The sequence below is a fragment of the Lycium barbarum genome, chromosome 3, assembly GCF_019175385.1.
Source record: "Lycium barbarum isolate Lr01 chromosome 3, ASM1917538v2, whole genome shotgun sequence".
Taxonomy (NCBI): domain Eukaryota; kingdom Viridiplantae; phylum Streptophyta; class Magnoliopsida; order Solanales; family Solanaceae; genus Lycium; species Lycium barbarum.
The window spans coordinates 105,552,254-105,573,984 of NC_083339.1; the positions used below are offsets into that span (position 1 = coordinate 105,552,254).

The 21,731-nt window shown below is 39.5% G+C and overlaps 1 protein-coding gene across 1 annotated transcript; it reads right to left on the reverse strand.

Moving 5' to 3' along the window:
* Positions 1 to 2,874: 2,874 nt before the first annotated feature.
* LOC132631080 (uncharacterized) lies at positions 2,875 to 5,960 on the reverse strand. The gene is made up of 7 exons (XM_060346682.1): positions 5,693 to 5,960; positions 4,689 to 5,127; positions 4,424 to 4,583; positions 3,902 to 4,345; positions 3,551 to 3,787; positions 3,384 to 3,476; positions 2,875 to 3,183 (listed from the first exon to the last, which is right to left on the reverse strand). The coding sequence occupies exons 1-7, from the start codon at positions 5,958 to 5,960 to the stop codon at positions 2,875 to 2,877; spliced, it is 1,950 nt and encodes a 649-aa protein (XP_060202665.1).
* Positions 5,961 to 21,731: the final 15,771 nt, after the last annotated feature.

The window sequence follows — 21,731 nt, forward strand, 5'->3', positions numbered from 1 at the left end:
TTAAACCACCCTTGAGGAGGACTTCACCATTGCACCAGAGTGTACTTTATGTGAGGTCTATAATCTTCCGGATATTGCACTAGTTGAGGCCAAGAATTTGACATGTTTGTCATCTAGGGATATTTTGTTTTTGTCAGCTGAATAAAATTAAGATTGATCTCATATATGACCCTATTCCTAGACATAACACCACCATGCAGAACTGTGTTTCTTCTCTTCCAAAGTTGCCAAAAAATAATAGCTGGAGCTACTTGATATAATGGTTTCAACTTTTGAGAGCATTATGTATGTAACAACCCGATATTTTTCGAGTGAATTTTAGAATTATTTCCTTAATTATAGCCTACTAATTTTAACGAGTTTCATATCGGAGTGGGTATTGATTATATTTATATTGTATGTAGGTATATATATTTATTGGAAAATATAGGTTATATGATATAATAAATGAAATGGGGTAATCAGTTAAGTGAATAAGTGGGCCAGGCCCATTACTTTAGTTGCAGGACACGTCTTAGACTATTATTAGGGATTATAATATTTCTGATATTGAGGGGAATAACATGAAACATCATACTAGAGGTTTTGCTGCGTGAAAGTGAGGAAGATCAGAATTTCCAACCGTCATGTTCAAGTACTGCACTTAGTTCATTCTATATCCATGTTTCATGAATCGAATTAGGATCTTTAGCATAATTTTTTCTTTATGAGATAATGCCAAGGAATTCATCTTAGGGGACATAATGATTATGGGTGTCATGATTGTGTTCATTAGGCTTTGGGAGTAGAAATATTATTTAATAATAAACAATACCTCTTTAGATTTTATTTCAACATTGCACAGGGAATTCATTGTTGGCATTTGCAACTATTGTGTAATTATTATTATAAGTCATGGATCGTATAACTCATGTAAGGGGATGGATGATTATGAAACTGAATTTCTACCGTAGGGTGCCGAGACTATGTGTGTATGTGCGCACACAGAAAAAAGACAAGTGAGATTTTGTACATAGGTATTTGCACCAAATTTTTCGAGCCACAAAGTACATGCTTCTGTTAACTTCTTTTTCTTTATTTGATCGGATAAAGAATTGTCATTTAGTTCTACTCTTTTCGAGTTTTAATGATAAGAGAAGATTTATAAATTATACCATTAACAACATAGTGGAAACGTTTTTAAACCAATTGAGTTGTTGAACATAGCGGTGATTAAAGGGATTAGTCTGCTAATAGCATGATAGTTATTGGACTTTGACCCAGGGTTGTCTAAAATTATGGGATCAGTTCCCTAGACTAATTTGAACCCATTATTTATGTTATTAAATAGGTTGAGGCTATTGGAGATCGTTTGTAGATAAATTGGTGTTTCAAGAGAGGTTTGCATTCCGGTTATAGGGCAAGTAAGGCTTAAACTATTAGCTTACTTGTTTTTCATAAAAAGCATATGATTTATGTTGTATGTATGCATTTAAACCATTTAGTTCGTGTGAGTGGGCAAACATGATCAAACTTGGAATATTTTCAAATGTCTAAATAATGACCGTATGAGTCCTTTAGCGTAATTTCGCTTAACTAGATACTTGCTAGATATGTAGAGTTTTGAATTGGTATTGATTGGATGTTTGTTCCACTTTATTATATCTTCAGAGGGGTATACTCCGACAGGCCATATTGGGTTCGATTAGAGGTAGATGCCAGAGTTATAAGTGACCCGGGTAAGACATGGGTAAATAATTCCTACTCCGAAAGATGGTGTAAGACATGGACAAATACATACCATGTCCCGTGAGCATAGATTCATATTCAGTGTATTTCGAGGTAGATGCCAGAATTATAAGTGATCCGGGTAAGATGTGGGTAAATAATGTCCACTTCGGAAGACGGGGTAAGACATGGACAAAAACGTATCGTGTCCCGTGGGCATAGATTCAGATTCAGTATATTTCATGTCTTGCTTGTTTATGCTTCATGATTTCAGCTTCAGCTTCAGTGTTTGTATATATTTAATATACTTGTACTATTTAAGTGCTTTTATGCATTATCATGGACTTCAAAGACTTGCCCCAGGGGTAAGCTGAGAGTGTCGATGATCTTGCTGGGTCTTTTAGACTCACGCTTGTTGATGTTTGTATGTGTGCAGGTGTGGTCAACGGCGACCAGGTGACTGATACCTGATTATTCCAGCTTGTTTTAGTCTAGTTCAGTCGGGGTGAGCTACCATTAGATCATGGCGGTCTCTTCTTCTCTAGCTGACTTAGTAGTATTCCGAGTTGCGTCTCGTACTCTTGTATTCAGACTAGTAGTTCCATGACTTAGACATATTACGGGGTTTACGGGCAGAATCAGTATTTGTATTACGTTTCCACACGTACTATTATATTATAAGACTTTGAGTAGTATTATTCTTCATCTTTTAATTATCAGCATGATTAGCCTAGAGGGTTCGCCTCATGGGTAGAAGCTCGTCAGTTTCCCTGTCGCGGTCTAAGTGTCAGATTTGAGTCGTGACAATGTATCCCACCATTTCTTGACTGCTTGGTTTATTTGAATAAAAGGACCTTGCACACATACTGCTGCTGAAAAGATCTTCCAAATGTCTGCTGCATATTTTCCAGTCAAAAATATATGATTCATTGTTTATTGTTGAGGTTGAGCACAGCACCTACAAATAGAAATATTAGATATCCCCATCCTGGCTAGCACATCATCTATAGGTAATTTCTGCTCCCAAACTCTCCACAAGGAAAATGCAATTTTGAAAGGCAAACCTTTTCTCCAAAGTTGTCTATAAAACCAGTTTGAATCATTTCTCTACCTTAATACCTCGCATGCACTGCTAACAGTAAACTTACCACTACTAGTGAGCATCCATTAGTCCTTGTCTTTTTCTTCAGAAAGAGTATCAATATGTAATTCATTTCTGATATGATCAACAATATCTTCTAGCACAGTTTGCTGCCATATTTGATAACTCCATTTCTCATTGACCATCACATCTGCAACCTCCTGAATACTATTATCCATTGGAAAATTTGTTGGCATAATCTGAGTAAGAGGTCCTAGATTGGTCCACTTGTCAAACCAAAAGTTACTAGTCCTATTTCTTGGTTCCCACCAGATTTCTTTTTCTATTGCATCTCTTGCCTCTAGCATCTTCTTCCATAATTGTGAACCCCCTTTCTATTGAACCAAGGTTACGATATGCTTCTTACAATACTTGTTCCACATGAAAGTTGACCACAAAGTACAGCCTGTCCTGAATCTCCACCATAGCTTAGCAAACAAGGCTTTAGAAACATCAAAAAGGAACCTAAATCCCAGTGCTCCCTCATGTTTAGGAACATAGAGTTTTAGCCAAGCAAACCAGCGTCTATTCTTACCTTCAATTTCCTCTTTCTGGTGTGGAATATAGGACATCCAAGATATTGGAATAGGAACATGCCTCTAGTGAAACCAGTAATTTGCTCAACCTCCTGACAAATATGAATACCAGACTTTTGATGCATATAATGGAACCTTTATCCCTATTTATGAGTTGGCCTGATACCTTTTCATAATCTCTCAAAACTTCCATTGTCATTTCTAATGATAGTTTATCTGCTGAAGCAAAAATTATAGTATCATCTGCACAAGCAAGATGACTCAAATTGGCGCTCCATTTAGGCATTCCAAAGCACCTATATTGCCCATTATCAAATAAAGAGTTAAGTGCTCTAGACAACACCTCAGCAGATAGTATGAAAAGAGCAGGTGATAGTGGATCACCTTGTTTCACGCCCCTTGTCTAATGGAAAAAACCATAGGATTGACCACTCAACAAATTTGAATACCAGTTATTAGCCAATAGTCTCCATATCTGATCCACAAAAATTTCTGCAAATCCCATTTTTCTCAATACCTTAGTTAAATACAACAATGACACCCTATCATATGCCTTAGCCATATCTAACTTAATCACCACATTTGCAGGTTTGCCTTTTTTTCTTATAGGTGTAACAATTTCTTGAGTAAGCAGTACATTTTCAATAATGCTCCTTTTTTTCACAAAACCAGAATGGTTACTAGAAATCAGCTCAGGCAATATTTTATCTAGTCTTCCATTCACCACTCTTGATATTACCTTATTAATGAAGTTGCTCAAACTAATTGGCCTCAGATCGGCAAAAGTATGAATTACTGATTTCTTAGGAATCGGCGCCAAGTTAGTTTGAGTGATGGATTTTGGAATAGTATGCCCTTCATAGAATGCTTTAACCACTTTGAATACATCCAGACTTACAATTTTCCAACATGATTGAAAAAAAGCTCCTGATAGACCATCAGGACCACAAGCACTCTCTCCCTTAATATAAAAAATAGCATTCTTAACCTCGTCAAATGAAGGTATTGCACATAGAATCTCATTGCTTTAAGAAGAAACCATACCAGGGATATGTCTCAACATGCCAAAGTCTGAGATTTCCTCCTTTTGAGTGAACTGTTTGTGGAAAAAACTAACTGCTTTTGCTGCTAGCTGATCCTTTTCTTCTATCCAATCTTCCTCAGCATCTTGAATTCTATTCACTTGCAGTCTTTTTCTCCTACCATTTACTAAGTTATGAAAGAACCTGATGAATCTGTCTCCTTCAGCAAACCATGTATAGCCTGATTTTTGAATCTAAAATTCTTCCTCATAATGTAGATACTTCTTCATTTCAGCTTGAGCAAGTTGCAACACTGTTCTATTTTCAGCAGATGGCTCTTCTTCAAAAAATTGCTCCTTGATTCTCACTATATCCTCCCTTATAATAAGTTGTTTGAAAATATCCCAAAAAGCCTGTTTACTCCATGAGGATAATGCCCTCACTTGCTTGATCTTCTGCTTAAAAACCAGAAAAGAATTGCCTTCAGTTTCCTCAGGCCAGTGCAACTTAACTGTATCCAAAAAATCTTTATGTTCAGTCCAAAAGTTTAAAAACCTGAATGGTTTTATGAAATTCTGAGCTTCTTCACCCAATAAAACAAGAAGTGGAGCATGATCAGAGCCTGTCCTAGATAAATGCTCCACTTCAATATGACCAAACCACTGCTGAAGCTGCGGGTTGACGCCAATTCTATCCAGCCTCTCATATATACAATCATCACCTGCCCTTCAATTCCACCAGGTGAAAGGACTCCACTCAAAATAAGTTTCAAACAACTCACATGAATTGATACGGAAGGCAAAATCCTCATAGTCTTGAGGGACAATAGGAACTCCACCTATTTTTCATCTTCATTTAGAACCACATTAAAGTCCCCCTTACCAACCAAGGCAGATCAAAACTACCAGCCAAATGATAAATAATATCCCAAAATTGTAGTCTTTCCATCTCATCACATTTAGCATAGACTAAAGTAGTGATCAAAAATACGTTTTGCTCCTGAATAAACAGTTTCAAAGTAATCTATTGAGCAGTGTCAGATAAAATTTCCACATCCACATTCTCTTCCACAAAAATCCAAATCTTTCCATTGCAATTTGCACCTGCTCCCTAGTCTCCTCTTAAACTTGTGAATATTTTTGACTTGTTGAAAAGGCTCCATCAATGCAATTATCATAAACTTATGATGTTTATGTAACATTTGAAGCTTATGAAAAGCTTGTTGTGTCAGCACTGATCTAATGTTCCAAATGATTGTTTTGATCATCATTTAAAACTTGACTTACTTGCTGCAGTTCCCTTTGGCACAACCCTAGTAGGTTGCTGGATATCTGCTACAATTTGCCTCTTTCCTTCAATTTGTTTCTTCCCTTTTTTTCCACCTGTTGCTTTTGATTTTGGAGATACATCAGCCTGCTTACATACTTCTTCAAGATTTTGCACCACAGATTCCTCCAAATCTTCCATATTGTTGTGAAAGTTTTCTTTATCTTTCATTTTGCTACCAATTTCATCCTCCATATTATGAGAAACAATATTATGAAGCCTCTTCATTGGTGAATCGTTTTTCAACACAGCTAGTTGTAAGGGTTGAACCATAGGACTGCTAATAATAATAGCATTGCCAACTTCTGCCTAAGGTGAAGAAACAGTTCTCCCCACCTCATCAGAGCAAGTATCTCCTCCAGCGGGATCTTCAGTACAACTCTATCCCCTGTAACTTCATTTTTTCCTTCATTTACTACCACATCTCTTAAATCTTCCTCAATATCATAAACCAGATCACTTTCATTTTCAATAGATAATATCCCATTTAGCTTGTCCTCTTCGACTTCATTTTCCTTTTCCACTCTATCCCCCCATTTAGCCGAGAGAGATTGAGTACTAATAACTTCTGTTTCCTCAGCATGATCATCACCTAATTCGTCTATCCCATTCTCTTGTCTACAAACAATTTGTTCACTAACATTATTCACATTATCTTCCTTGTCTGACTTGAACCCCTCTATATTGTCCACCTTTTCTTTTGTACCAGTTGTAGACAAACTTTCTACAACTTCATGAACATTATAATCTGTGATCAAACTCTGTGTTGCATCAATCTCTTCTACCTTGTCTTCCTTCTCCTTTACCTTAGTTGTAGCTAGAATTTCTACAACTTCCTGATTGCTGAGCCCAACTACTACTTGTTCCTCCTCCAAATCTTGTATCTCCATAGACTTTGTTGCTCGTTTCTGGATTTCTTTTCTTTTCTCTGCAGATTCTTTGAGTGATTCAACTTCATGACCCTCAGCAGCCTCATTTTCCACAGTTAATGCTTCTAAAGCATTTTGTATTTGTACTTCTGCTACATTCCCATTGATAGGCTTCCGATATATGAACTTACTCAAATTCTTTTCCTTTGTGAATACCCTTTTATCTTTGACTGTTTTCCAATCACCAGGACATCCAATAACTCTTCCACCTAGTCTTCTAAAATTTCTATAAGGTCGCTTTGATGGTTGAGGTCCACGAGCCTCTAAACCTTCACCCTTGTCCTTTCTTTCAACATGAACAATTCTCAATTCTGGATGCAATTTTTTTAGATCCTTCTTCATTATGGCCCTGCAACTTACAATGTTTACAATATTTTGGCAGCACATCATATCGAATTTGAGCTTTGACTAAACGAGAAACACCTGTTTTCTCATCAGTGATTTTCATGTTCACCACTTTTGGTAAATCTGCGACAAGATCAACTAGAACCTTTACCCTCGCACAGTTTGGTCGAGTTTTATTAATAGTAGCCATATCCAATTGCAATGGCTTACCAACTGCAGAAGCTAATGTAAACAAAGAATTCTTCGCAAGAAACGTTGTTAAACAAATTTGGAAAAGAGATCCAGGCTATCACCATTGTTGTTTCCTCATCAACTTTGAATTTTGTATCATATAGCAAATGTCTCATCTGATACATTCCTCCATCTCTAGATTTAATATAATGAGCAGCCTTTGACATCATCTGGAGTAAATCTTCAAAACGTTCAAATCACATAAGAACATGGCGATTTCAAAATAATCCAATACGACAATCTCCTTGAATCCCACATTGTAGTGGAATCTGTGTCCTTAATTCTTCAAGCTCTGGCCATCCATAAGATAACTTACCAACTACAACATATTGAAGCTTCTTAATTATGTTCATGCATTGAACCTCCACTTCTGTCGATTTCACCAAAGGTTCTCTATCTAATATCTCCAATGTTTTGATTGGGATGGGTTCAATTGTATGTTCCACCATCTGCATGTTCATATTTCCATTAGGGTTCATCAAGTCTACAAAGTTTTTCTTTACTGCAGCCTGAACTACATAGTTCTCTTGACTATTAGGGTTAGGGTTGTTAGGGTTTGTAGGGTTTGACAACATCATTATTGGGTTAGAGGTCATTGTGGACGAAGAAGGATCATTCAAAGGAGGGAATTGATGAGTAGATATGATAGCCAAAGGCTGTTGGTGGCTGACCAGTGGCCGGTGCCGCCATGTTGCTTAACGTAGATTTAAGGTTTGCATGAAACTAGGAGATAGAAGTGAGATTTTTTTCCTTTTTCCTTTTTCACTGAAAGATAGTCTATCAACTAATCATTAATATCCTTCTTCTTTTGTTTTAAAAAGTGACTCTAGCCTATCAGAATTATAATCAGAAAAAACTGGAGATTCCTGTCCATCATAATCACTGTCATCTGAACTATATTCAAAGGCAGCTTCATATTCATCTAGGTGATACTCGTTGTGATGGATTATATTAGGTGCAACAATACCTAATTCACACTCTTCTACAACAAATATGTTGATAACATTACACTGTGGGCTAACAAAATCCAATAAAATTCTAATCCCATCATCTCCTTTTAAAAGTCATTTTCGGGGCGAGCCTCGGGGCGGGGCGTATCAAAAATGCCCCGGGGCGATGGTTCGAGGCGAAAGTCTCAAAAGGCATACGCCCAGCAATTAGGGGCGTACGTCTGGGCATTTGTGGCGAGTTTTTTTGGTTGGGGCGTGTTGGGGCGTAAGCCCAGAAAACTTCTTCAAATTAAAACAAAATTTGTTAAATAAGTCCTCAATATAATGCCCAAATTCTCAAAGGTCAACTAGTAATTCCTCAAATATTTTAAAAAGGAACCGAAACATTAAATTTAAAAGTCACGACCTTTTTTTTATTGCTAGAATGCCTAATATATGTTCTTTTCCAATTATTTATCTTGTCTTCTACTATCTCAAAAAAGTAACGAGCAATCACTTGGCTTGTAAGTAGCGTATAATAGATTGTTCTGATTAGTTTTTTTGTGGGGATGGAGCATATATTTCAGTTTTCTTCAAATTTTTCGCTATTTTACCCATTTAAAAGTATTTATTGTAATTATATCCTTTTATGAAATACGAAAAATTAAAGCCCCATGAGGCTTACGCCCCGTGCCTCGGGACTTACGCTTCGCTGAGGCAGACGTAAAACGACTTGCCTTACGCTCCCGCCTTTTAAAACACTGCTACTTCATAGTATCTATTAGAAGGACCTTTCATTATGAGTTGTTGCACCCCAATATACCCAGCGTTACAAGTACATTCAGCCAGTAAATCAGTAAAACAAAGCAAGTCAGAGTCATAGTCTTTCTTACCATGAACAAGAAAGCCTGAGTAATTTAGTTGTGGCTCAAATAACCAATGTCCACCATGAACAAACTTCAAATGCACATTAACCATTGTTGGAAGCTGGAAAAAAAAATACTTGTGACTAATTAGAAAACCATAACACACTTAAAATTAGTAAAGATAAATAATTATACAAGTAAAAATGACACATTTAAACCAAAGAGACACTTAAACTAGCTAATGTACTACAGTGAATGCATAAAGAAACAAAAAATATTGTACACTTAGAAGGGTACAAGTGTACAACAGGGGGTACTACAGTGAATACATAAAGAAACAAAAAAGGGAATGTAACACTTAGTAGGGCACAAGTGTACAACAGGGCACCAGAAAACTAAAATAATTTAGCAACAGACAAACAAGAAACATTTAGAAATATTTATGCATGTAACACTTTCTAGAGGTGTACATAAAGACAACTTAATTATATCTCATAAATCAAATAAGGTACTAAAGTATATGAATAAAGAAACAAAAAAAAAATCAGAAAAAGGCAAAAACTTCGAATTAATGAAAGTGCAAACATGATATTAACAAGTAAATTGAGGTACAACAGGGGACAAGTGGAAGAAAAAAAAGATAAAGTACACAACCCCAAAAATTCTCAAACCAGAAAACTAAAGTATATGCATAAAGAAACAAAAAGTTGAAAGTACCAACACTTAAAATAATTTTCATCATTTAGCAACAACACAATAAAGAAATTACATATTTGAGCAGTACAAAGACACATGGAAACCAGAAAGTCAACTTAAGACTAAAAAAAAGGCACAAATAAATCAAATAAAATTCAAAGGCAGGCATAAAAATCAAACTTTAACAGATACTATAGACTTTAAAGCCTGTCAACTTCAATAACGAAGGACATTAAAAGGTATGGGAGAACAATGAATATTTACCAAAGTAAGAGTCCACAATCAATAAACAAAGCAAGCAAAGGATACCCCACTTTCCAGCACACAATAACTAACCAAAGCACACCAACCAACAAAATCAGATAACCTATTGAAAGGAACAACACAACCAAATAAGAAATCGGTTGGGTTGTCGACGATTACGACCATTCAAAGCCATTTTTCCATTAGTTGGAGTAGGAAGGTACAGTTGGGACCACAACAAATTGAAACCCTAGACCAAAGAATAACATTTCAAATAAAACCCTAAATCATATACAACACTATATATGCAATACCACCTTGAAACCCTAACATTCAACCCTAAAAACCTAGTCACGATAGAAACCCTAAATATCGTATCCAAAAAATATAAAACCCTAACCCTCGATCCCCAATAACACTCTTACAAACATAAAAAAACACCAAAAAGATAACAATAAAGTAAAAACATCAACAAACATTACACTAAAACGGGAAAAATTACACAACAATGAGGAAAAAAAACCCTAACACTAAAATACAACTGCCACAAAAGGACGGGGAATAAAGTTCTTGCCTTAGGAAGAAGTAGATTTCCCTTTCAGGAACACATAATGAGAGATTCACATATCTCTTTCTCTTTCAAGCCGACAAAGTGCGTGAGACAAATGAGCCCTAATTGTTTTAGTCAACCAGTCATTGATGGTATTATTTAGGGAAAAATTAGGGTGGATCGAGTTAACTTTTGGGGTGGGTCTGTAGTATTATGTGGCATGTTGACTAGTTCCCTCGTGGACTCATTAATTGACATGGTAACGTCATAGTGGGCCGTGGTTAGGAATGGGGTTATATTTATATAGTTTATCAACAGTAAGGTTATGGGTTACTAGAATAACTTACTAGGGGTAAATGTAAACTATTAATCAAAACACAGGGGTAAATTTGACCTTTTCCCTTTAAAAAATTATTACATACTAATATTTAGCCACTCTTTTAATATAAAATTTATGGACAAAAATATACTCAACTAAAACACGGAACAACGTCAGCTAATACTATTAAAATTCGAAGGAATTCACAAGTATAAAACCAAGGATAGCTTCATGAGGTTCAAATCAAGGAACGATTCATGGGGTACAAATATTTATAAGTTGTTTTATATTTTTAAATAGGGTTATTTTTGTCCGATCTTTTTTCACATTAATATGTAGCTAATTTTCTATTATTACTTTTTAAACAGCGGCTAAACACTCATAACATGCACGAAAACTGATCGTCCCACATAATTTTTACGATTGTGTTTCATTTTGTACAATGATAGCTAATTATATATTTATTGTTATCCCACATCAAACAAGGTATAAAATTATACCAAAAATACGACATTAGACTGGTATTACTAATACCAAGAAATAAAAATATAATCAGAGGAGGGATAGAATAATATTCAATTTTATACTCAATTATTTCATAATCCGATAACCGAATGAGCCCAAAATATATAAAAGATGAGTTCTTAAGTTGCTTACCCTTTAGTATTCGTTTTAGTCAGATAAATTTGGTTAAATTGAGTATTAACTAACATGGTCGAATAATTTTATGGTTAACTTATTGAAGATTTTTTTTAATAAAGGATTGGACGGTGCACAAAATATGTAGTAAATTGTTTCATAATCCTTCTGTTCATAGAAAAAGAAGAAAACGGTATCACTATTCACTACCACCTATTTAGCATAGTTAGTTCTCCTTGTATTATGACAACGAATGCAAATTTAGTGCAAATATAATAATGTTTAACCCAGGTGCCGATCCACCATGTTCGTTACAGGATCACGTGAATCAATAGCTCTTGCCCAAATCTTGTAGAATTTCTAGATATTTATAAATATTTGACTGTGAATTCAACTATTATGGTATATATTAACCTGAGACCGCTACGAACTCATAAACTTTAAATTTTGAATCCGCCTTTGGTTTAATCATATATATAGTTCGCTCATAATTTTTATTCACCTTAACTTACTCAATCCTCTTATTACATGCATACAACCTTTACTTTCAAAGTCTGGGCGATCGAATTTGGTTAGGCACGATCAAATACAAATAAGAATTGATTCAATGTTGAATTAGGAATCGAGCGACGCGAGAACTAAATATATTCCTAACACTAAGCGTCGTGGATTGTAATTGTTTGTCCAAACAAAGAAAAAGGAAAATATAATTAGCCCAAATTCATACTATTTAACCTTAAAACAGAGAACAATTAAATTGATGTGCGGTGCTAAAGATATGTGGTTTAATTCAATACGAGATTAGATTACAAGATAAATGAATAAGTAAATAAAATATGCAGATCTGACCAAATTTGAATGATGACCGGCCTCGGGTATCGGGAACCGAGGTCGAACCCTTGTGACCGGGTATTTGAACAATGAATAATAAAGGTAACCTTAGAAAAGATGAAGGAACTCAGATGATTCTACTGCTTTCTTAGTAGATGAATTCTCTCTTTCTCTCCGTGGCAGAACCCTTTAAATGAATGGGGGCCTCCTCTTTATATAATAGAGAAGTCCCAACCCTAGTACAATTCTAAGTAAGGAAAGGAATTTGTTGACAGCTGTTGCCGAGATTGGTGCCGAAATATCCGGCTGAGGGCGAATATTCCGGTCTTCTCTTTATGGTGGTCTCTTCTACTTGCTTTAACGCCTCGTTCCAGATTGAGCTTGAAGCCTTATCCCCGATAATCCAGTCATATCTTGACCGAGCATAACCTTGATATCAGTAAACCGAGTATGTCCATATCCTCGATTTTATCCATATACAGATAGTCCCCCCATTTCCCGAGGTGAAATTTTGATGGCGGGAAATGGACCCAAATAAAGCTGAGCAGCTGCATCCATCTATCTAGGACAAGACCCTCTAGTTAACACTTTACTCTGCCCGATGCTAGGTCATTATTACTCAGCCGCCAAATCATTTTTTGGAGACCTTCTTGTGTCAGAGTCCTTGATACGCTACAGGACCCCTTGATTTCCTTTCTTTATAAAGCCCATGTATTCTTCTTTTGTCATGCATCTGTGCTTCTTCAAATCTATACTTTGCTTCTCCCCAAAAAACCTTGCCGCGATTTCCATATTGAGCCTATAGCCCTTCTCGGACTTTGAACCTTCTTCCATCAGGGCGTGATCATCCATTGTTAGGTTATACCTGTCACGGATATGGCTTACGTTTCGTTATTGACCCAAGGTGAGGATCAATCTTCGTTCTTGCCACCGACGGGAGCTGCGGTTCTTATAAGGAGCTAGAATCTCTCGCTGCCGATATCCTTCCGTCGGGATTTAACTATGTGAACGACTGCAAAATATCTTACCATTTTGATTTGGTGGAGAATTTTGAATCTTGTATCGATGATGGCACCATTACTGTAGTCAGGGAAGACTGCAACTTAGCGCAGATGTTGACGTTCGCCCTGTTAGGAATGGGGTAAAAATAAATCACCATGTTGTTGGCTACTCATTGTCATACACTTATCCTTTTATCATTGGTTTTACTCTCCCTGTTCCTCGAGTGATCGAAAACTTTTGTCGTCGGTATCGGATATGTATTGGCTAGATCGCCCCACAGATTTGGAGACTTGTGTACTGTATTGAGAAGTTGGCTAATATAGCCGGGATCACTTTCACCCTTGACCATTTACTTCATATATACATACCTCGGGTGATCCGAGGAGGGATTGTTCACCTACTTCCTTGAGAAAATCGAAGCCTGGTTGACTCTGAGGATGATTATGACCGGGGGTGGCTTCATCGATTCGTGATGATACGCACAGCTCAACTTCATCGTCCATCGTCTACCGATTTCCTAAGGTGTGGAACCCTCCACCGAATCCGATTGATAGGCCGGAGTTCTCAACCTTCGGCTTACTACGTCGGTTAAGGGTGCTGTTATTTTTCTTTCTTTTCTTTTTCAGCTTATGGCTGTAGAGTAGGGCCTTTTCCGTTTTTCTGATGGACCGATGTATCCGAGAAAGTCGAAATTTTGTGAAGTGGAATGATTTTAATAGAAATTTCCGAATCGGTTTTTACTTGTCTTCATTGAGTACTCTATTTGCGTTGTTTGAACCTGCGCTCTTGTATATGTCTTTGCAATATTTGATCAATTGTCATTCTGTTCTTTAGTTCACCAAAATTTGAAATGCCTCGCTACCGACCGCCATGTTTGTATGTTTTATTCTTTGTGCTTGACCGTAACCGGTTCGGAATGGTATCTTTTGTGGTCGATATGGAAACTTTACCCGATCATAGTAGTATCGGTGTGAAGACCCGACCTAGGTTTTGTCGGGAGATCGGTTTGCTCATGTATGCCCCGATGATCTAGAGGGGCGATTCGGTTCCTTTCCATGTACGCTTCCCATGGGTAGATAAGATTAAGGTCACATCTGTCACATCGTTCTGACATTGGCACGTGTCGATAACCGGTTGGTTGCGAAGACGGTTACCGAAGGTGAACCGTCTCGGCCCCACTCTATAAAAGCAAACTCCCTCCTTCACTTTTCCACTTTTCTGATTTTTACCAAAGAACTTTTTACCTCCGTGTGCTTTGGATAGGAAAACCTTCATATCTTCATATCTTCACACCTTCTTATCAGCTCTTTACCTAACCTTCATACAAGCCTTTATACCTTCATATTTCCATAATTGAGCAAATTTTGAAAAGCTAAAACCGGCGAGACCTTCTCAGCCCCAAAATCGGAGCCTGTACTGACATATTTCATTCCTCAAGATTACGCAACCATCAGGGATTTCAAGGTCGAGAAACCTTCTCAACAAGGGGATCGAGGTGTCGATATATCGGACTATTTGTGCACGATACTCCCGAGTAAACTCGAAGAGGTCAAGGAATACTGCGGGTGGAAGGGTATGGAGGTCGTTATTCCCGATCAGACTGAAGCTGTAACGACCTATGTAGAAGGGTATTTAAGCGTTTATATCCTTTTACATTTAGCACCCTCGATCCCGTGGTGGTGGAATTTTGCAAATGCTATGATATTTGCCTCGGCCAGATTCATCCGTCATTTTGGAGGATCTTTGTGGTCCTCCGTTATTTCACTATAAACGCGAATATCCCCTTCACGATGAACCCTTTACTTCGGCTGTACAGTCCCCATGTTTTTCGAAGGGGTATGATTAAACCCACCGAACGAGCCAAAAAGGCCCCCTTTTTCGGTCTTGATGAAGATAGAGACCGAGGCTAGCAGGGCAGATTTGTTCAAATCAGAACAAAGGATCTGATTCCTGCTGAAAAGTTGCCATTTCCCGAGAAATGGAACCCGACCCGTAAGTGACTTTACTTTGGTATGGTATGATCATATGTCTAAACCTACACTGACCCTTTGATTTACTCGTATGTACATAGCACTTATTTGAACCCTCAGTGCGGTTCCAAACATTGATGAATGGATCGGGAAGATCTGTTCCCAACTTACCTATGCCGACCGCAACTACCGACATTTGTCTCGGTCCCGGTGGGAGGCCGTAAATCATGGTAAGTCTTCCCCCAGAGTGCTCCTCCGTTTCCTTATGTGCTATACTATGATAAGTTTAAATTGTTCTTCCATCCTTTACAGGTCTTTCAAAGGTCACCAAAATTCGGGGACAAGAGGTTGCTGAGGCCTCGGTTGATGAACAAAACCTCGAAGCTCATGACCAAGGAAATAGGGCCGAGGGGAGAAAAAAATGGTCATCCAAGTCTTCTCGAGCTCCTTTAGAGGCCAGGAAAAGATCGAGGCCCACAATTAGAGAGACCTCTTCAGAAGATGTCTCTGCCCGGGGCCTTGACGTCGATATTGTTGGTCAACTACCGGATCATTCCGATGATGAAGACCAGGCATTAGGTAAGCGTCGGCTTACCGATGAGGGTCTCAATCAAGAATTGGCCAGTTCTGCAGAGATTACTCCACCCTTGGTGGAAAGCTCAAGTCTGAAGTCGGCGGGCTCGAAAGATATACCGATACTGGCGGACGTGGGGAGCGTCAGGTTGAAGTTCGGGATATCCAAAGACGCTACGATCGAGTACATTCCCACTCGGAGCTCGGGAAGGCTTTCGACCGCAGCCGCTGGATCGAAGGAAACTTCCTCCGTACCGGGTTCAAAGGTACTTAACATTCCGCCTTTGTATGGTATTGGTTCTGTCCTTCCGATACAAGTTGTGGCTTCGGCTGAAACAATTATTTACATACAGGACTCTCCCCCTCGATTGGTGAATATCTCCACCGACGGTGCTAAAGCCAAAGGCAAAATGACCGAGGTGTCAACAGGGTTGGAAGGGACAACCGGTTATGGTAGTTATGAGATACCCGCACCTGGCGTGTCGGGCTTCGAACATTTATCCATCCCCATGGCCAACCGTTTCGGGGTTAATTCCGGTCCCAGATTGGAGAAAGTCTTTCCTGCCCCTAGTACCGACCCGGATCGAAAGAGGCTGATCTCTTTTAAGGTGCCGGCCAATATTAACATGTTGTCGGGGCCGGTCGGGGTGGCCAGCTATCTGTACCCTCTGGTGTCCTAGGAGGACTGTAAGAAGATGGCTAAAGTCAGCGAATCCTGCCTTTTCAACGAGGCTCAGTAGGCGTTGAACCGAGTATGTCCTGTTCCTTCATTTTTTCACTAAGTTTTATTTTCTTGCCTCATTTTAATAACTGCTCATTTTTTCCTTACAGGCTTCCGTGCTTCATCATACAAGCTTCCACCGATTTAAGTCAGAAGTGGATCGGCTAAAGGGGGAGCTCAAAAGGAAAACTGAGGGGGTGGATGAGCTCATGGATCTCTATTGGCAGAAATTGGAATACAATTCAACTCTCCCTGATCTCTCTACCCTTCAATCAGATTTGGCATCAGCTCGAAACGAGGCTACCGAGGCCAAGCGGGAACATGACCGGCTAGCGGAGAAGGTAAGGGCTTTCTAAGCTTATAATGAACCTTTAATAGCCGATGCTAATGCCCCTCCTTCTCAGGCCCGGGCTTACGTTAGCCAGATTGACTAACTTCAGCGGAGCTTGATGGGATCAAACTGAGTTCAATATCCTCCAAGAAACGATAATTAACGCTGTTGCCGAGCGGGATGCTCTTAAAGAGCAGCTTCGTGTGATGGTGGAGCAAGTAAACGGACTCAGGTCGTCACTTGCTGCGGCCGAGGCAGAATGAGATAGACTGGGCCGGGAAATCACCGATCTGTGGGCTGAACATAAAAAATCTCTTGACCAAATCTCTAGCTATGACGATATGTTGGACGAGTATAAAGCCGACATGACTGCTGTCCAAAAGTCCAGTGATCTTCGAGCCGAGTACGTGTCAAGCCACTGGAGTGGATTTATCAGATCTTATCGAGGAGGCCAAAAGGCTCGAGGTAGAATCAAAGGCTGTAGTCGACCTTGAGGATTTGGATATTGACCTCGAGTCAGTCGAGGAAGAAACCGAAGGATCGGGTGAAGATTAGGCTCAGGGGCCTTCTGTTTTTTTTGTTTTTTGTTTTTGTTTTAAGGCCGTTTGTTTGAGCCTTAGTAATCCTCTATGTGTATCTATAAATGAAAAGAAAAGATCTTCATTCGACCTATTCATCGCCTTTCGTTGTCCTTTATAAAGTGTTCCTCGGTTCGTTGTTTGTCCAATTCATGCCATATTTTTTGGCTTGCCTAATTGTTTCGGCCAGAATAAAATTCAAGTGGTAATGATTCGTGATTGGGTTTTAGTCTATGTTGACTTTAATCGTTGCTTTATTTATAATTGTAAGACAGATCGGATCACAATATTTTTTGTGTTTTTAGACCATAATCTTTAACCGCTTAGACCATAGTCTTTTAAGTTTGCATAAGTTTTTTTAGACCGTAGTCTTTAACCGTTTAGACCATAGTCTTTTAAGTTTACGTAGTTCGCATACTGAGGAGTCTGGTCCGGCGAAAATGCAATATTGGCAATACTAGATCATTTTGATCGAGGCAAGATTTTTATTGATAGACCAACCGGAGATGTAAGTGCAATATTAGCAACACTAGATCATTTTGATCGAGGCATGATTTTTATTGATAGACTGGCCGGAGATGTAACTACAATCGTTGCCGTGGCAAGAACAAACAAATTGGACACGATTCAATCGATCGTTTGGTCCTTACATCTGGTCCTATCGTTCAAGCTTTGGCTTTACATAGTTATCACTTAGCCCATTGTCGTGGCAAGAACAAACTAATTGGACACGATTCAATTGATCGTTTGGTCCTTATATCTGGTCCTATCGTTCAAGCCTTGGTTTTACATAGTTATCACTTAACCCATGGTATAGTAGTCCCCTAGTATTCGAGTCTGAAATATGAGGGCTCGTGTACTATTGGTCCATGTGTGCAATCTCCAGTCCCCGGTCTTTGATCGGTCTGTTCTATTCGTGTAGCACGCTGTTCGGTGCTGCCTCATTAAAAACCTTGCCGAAAACCCACTTCGGGAAAAAACGGTCGAAGGGAAAAAAAGTGCAGCACGTGCTTTCAGTCTTAAGTCTATGACTCTCCAGTTTCCACTGTGTTGCTCCCGATGTCGCTCGGGTTGTATCCCTACATGGTTAGATTGAGAGAGAAGGAAAAAACAAAAAAGAAAAGTTATTCGTACCTTTAACAATAATACCTCTTTAGGTGTGCCACGTTCCAGTTATTTTTCAACCGTCTTCCGTCCTCGTTCTCGAGCTGGTAGGAACATTTCCAAGGTTATTCCGGTGACTTGATATGGCCCTTCCCAATTCGGGACTAGTTTTCCTTCGTGGGGGTTCTTAGTGTGGAGTGTGACTTTCCTCAGTACCAAGTCCCCGATCTGAAAGTGCCTGAAGTTAGTCCTTCAGTTATAATATCTTTGTATCCTTTGTTTTTGTGCAGCTATCCGGATATGAGCAGCTTCCCTCTTTTCATCCACGAGATTCAGACTAGCAGACATTGCTTCGTGATTCCAGTCCTCAGTGGCATATCGGAGTCTTAAGCTTGTTCACCGACTTAGACGGGTATTAGGGCCTCGGCTCTGTATACCAAGGAGAACGGAGTTTCCCAGTGCTTGATCTTATCGTCGTGCAGTAGGCCCATAAAACCTCGGGCAGAACCTCCTTCCACCGGTGCTTAGAGCCGACTAGTCTTTTCTTTAGATTCTGCAATATAATTTTATTGGTAGATTCAGTCTGCCGTTCGCGCTTGGGTGATATGGGGTGGATAAGATCTTCTTGATCTTGTATTCTTCGAAAAACTTGCTGACCTTGCTGCCTATGAATTGCTTCCCGTTATCGCATGCGATTTCTGCGGTACCCCGAATCGACAGATTATATGGTCATAGATGAAATCAATAACTTCTTTCTTCCTGACTTTCTCGAGTGCCTGTGCTTCAACCCTTTTAGAGAAATAATCAGTCATAAGTAAAATAAATTGTGTCTTACCTGGGGCCCATGGCAAAGGCCCCACTATGTCCATACCTCATTTCATGAATGGCCATGGAGAAAGGACCGGATGAAGTTCTTCCCCGGGTTGGTGTATTGACGGGGCGGCGTGCCTTTGACTTTCGTTGCGCTTTCGAGCGAAGGTTTTGACATCTTTCTCCATCTTGTTCCAATAGTATCCCGCTCTGATCAGCTTGCGGACCAGTGAGTCGGATCCCGAATGGTTTCCGCAAGCCCCTAGTGAATTTCCCTCATAACATAGTTGGTTTTTCTCGGCCCTAGACATCTCGCCAAGGGGTTGTGGAATGACCTTCGGTATAACTGGTCATCGACCAAACAAAATCTAGCTGCTTCGGTTCAGAGGGACCTTGACTCCTTGGCATCAGACGATAGCTTTCCTGTTTGAAGATAGTCTATGTATTTGTTCCTCCAATCCCAAGTGAGGCTGGTCGAGTTTAACTCGGCATGACCGGTCTCTATGACCGATCTCGTCAACTGCACCATAGCTCCAGAACTGAACCCATTCGATTCTATCGATGATCCCAGATTTGCCAGAGCATCCACCTCATTATTTTGATCCCGAGGCACGTGTTCCAACGTCCATTGCTTGAACCGGCGAAGGACAACTTGCAGCTCTTCTTGGTATCTCCGCATTCGGTCATCTTTGACTTCGAATGTTCCATTCACTTGGTTGACCACCAGGAGACAATCAAATTTAGCCTCTATGATCTCAGCTCCCAAGCCTTTATCCAATTCTAAACCTGCAACCATAGCCTCATACTCGGCCTCGTTGTTAGTTAAATCAGTAGATCTGATAGATTGTCTTATTACGTCCCTCGAATGAGGTTTTAGAACGATCCCTAATCTATATCCTTTTACATTAGAAGCACCGTATGTGTAAAAGGTCCAGACTCCTGCACCGTGTGTGAGGGTTCTGCTTACATAAAAAATCGGGTATTGCGTACCTTTCTCCTCTCGAACCAGGACACCACTTACCTCTATCTCAGACACCACCAAGTATAGATATAACTGCTCGTTCGCTTTTGGCGTGTGGAGAAAAGGTGGGCTTGATAAGTACTTTTTGAGTTCTGCTAAGGCCATCTGACATTCGGGGGTCCACGCAAAGTCAGTCTTTTTCTTGAGCAACGAGAAAAACCGATGACTTTTATCCGAGGATCTGGAGATGAATCGGCTTAGGACAGCTATTCGTCCGGTCAATCTTTGCACCCCTTTGATGTTGTTTATCACGGTGATATCTGCAATTGCCATTATCTTATCCGGGTTGATTTCGATCCCTCGATTCGATACCATGAATCCGAGAAACTTACCTGAACCGACACCGAAGGCACACTTTTCCAGGTTCAGCTTCATGTTGTACTTCCTTAATATGCTGAAAGTTTCCTGCAAATACTTTAAATGTTCCTCTGCTCGCAGGGACTTAACGACCATGTCATCTATATAAACTTTCATTTATTTCCCTATTTGGTGCTCAAACATGCGGTTGACTAGCCGCTGATAGGTGGCTCCGGTATTTTTTAGGCCGAAGGGCATTACATTATAACAATATGTGCCAGACCTAGTTATGAAAGAGGTTTTTTCTCGATCCTCCGGGTCTATCTGTATTTGGTTGTACCCGGAGTAGGCATCGAGAAAACTCAGTGTATCGTGACCTGCAGTAGCGTCGATCATGCGATCGATGCTGGGTAAAGGAAATGAATCCTTCGGGCAAGCCTTGTTTAAATCTTTATAATCTACGCACATTCTAAATTTATTTCCCTTTTTAGGCACTACTACAACATTAGCTAACTAGTTTGGGTATTTAACCTCTCGAATGGATCCTATGTTAAGGAGTTTGGTTACCTCGTCTATGACGAATGCATGCTTTACCTCGAGCTGCGGCCTCCGCTTTGCTTGACGGGAGAAAAACTTGGATCCAGACTCAACTTGTGTGTTGTCACCTTTGGTGGGATACCTGTCATGTCTAAATGGGACCAGGCAAAGCAATCAGAGTTATTTTAAAGAAATTCAATAAATTTTTCCTGAGCCCGGGGACTAGCCCCGTGCCCAAGTATACCTTCTTATCTGGTAGATGAACGAACAATGTTACTTGCTCGATTTCTTCGACTGTGGATTTAGTGGCATCTGAATCATCGGGCACCACAAAGGCCCTCGGAACCCTAAACTCTAACTCTTCGTCTGGTATGTTCCTATTCCGATCTTCCAAGGACTCCAGGATCGAAATCTGTGATTGCTATTTGGCACTTTCCCCTTCGTTCCAATCTGGTATCTTTGTAGTCTTAATAGATT

Bases quoted from the DNA above. Each gene is read 5' to 3' on its own strand.
- LOC132631080 (XM_060346682.1), bottom strand. From the start codon at position 5,960: ATGAAGAGGCTTCATAATATTGTTTCTCATAATATGGAGGATGAAATT. The intron at 3,477-3,550 runs GTATCAGGCCAA...CATATTTGTCAG, and splicing joins TTTTGAGAGATTATGAAAAG to GAGGTTGAGCAAATTACTGG. The intron at 3,184-3,383 runs GTAAGAATAGAC...TTGGTTCAATAG, and splicing joins CCAGAAAGAGGAAATTGAAG to AAAGGGGGTTCACAATTATG.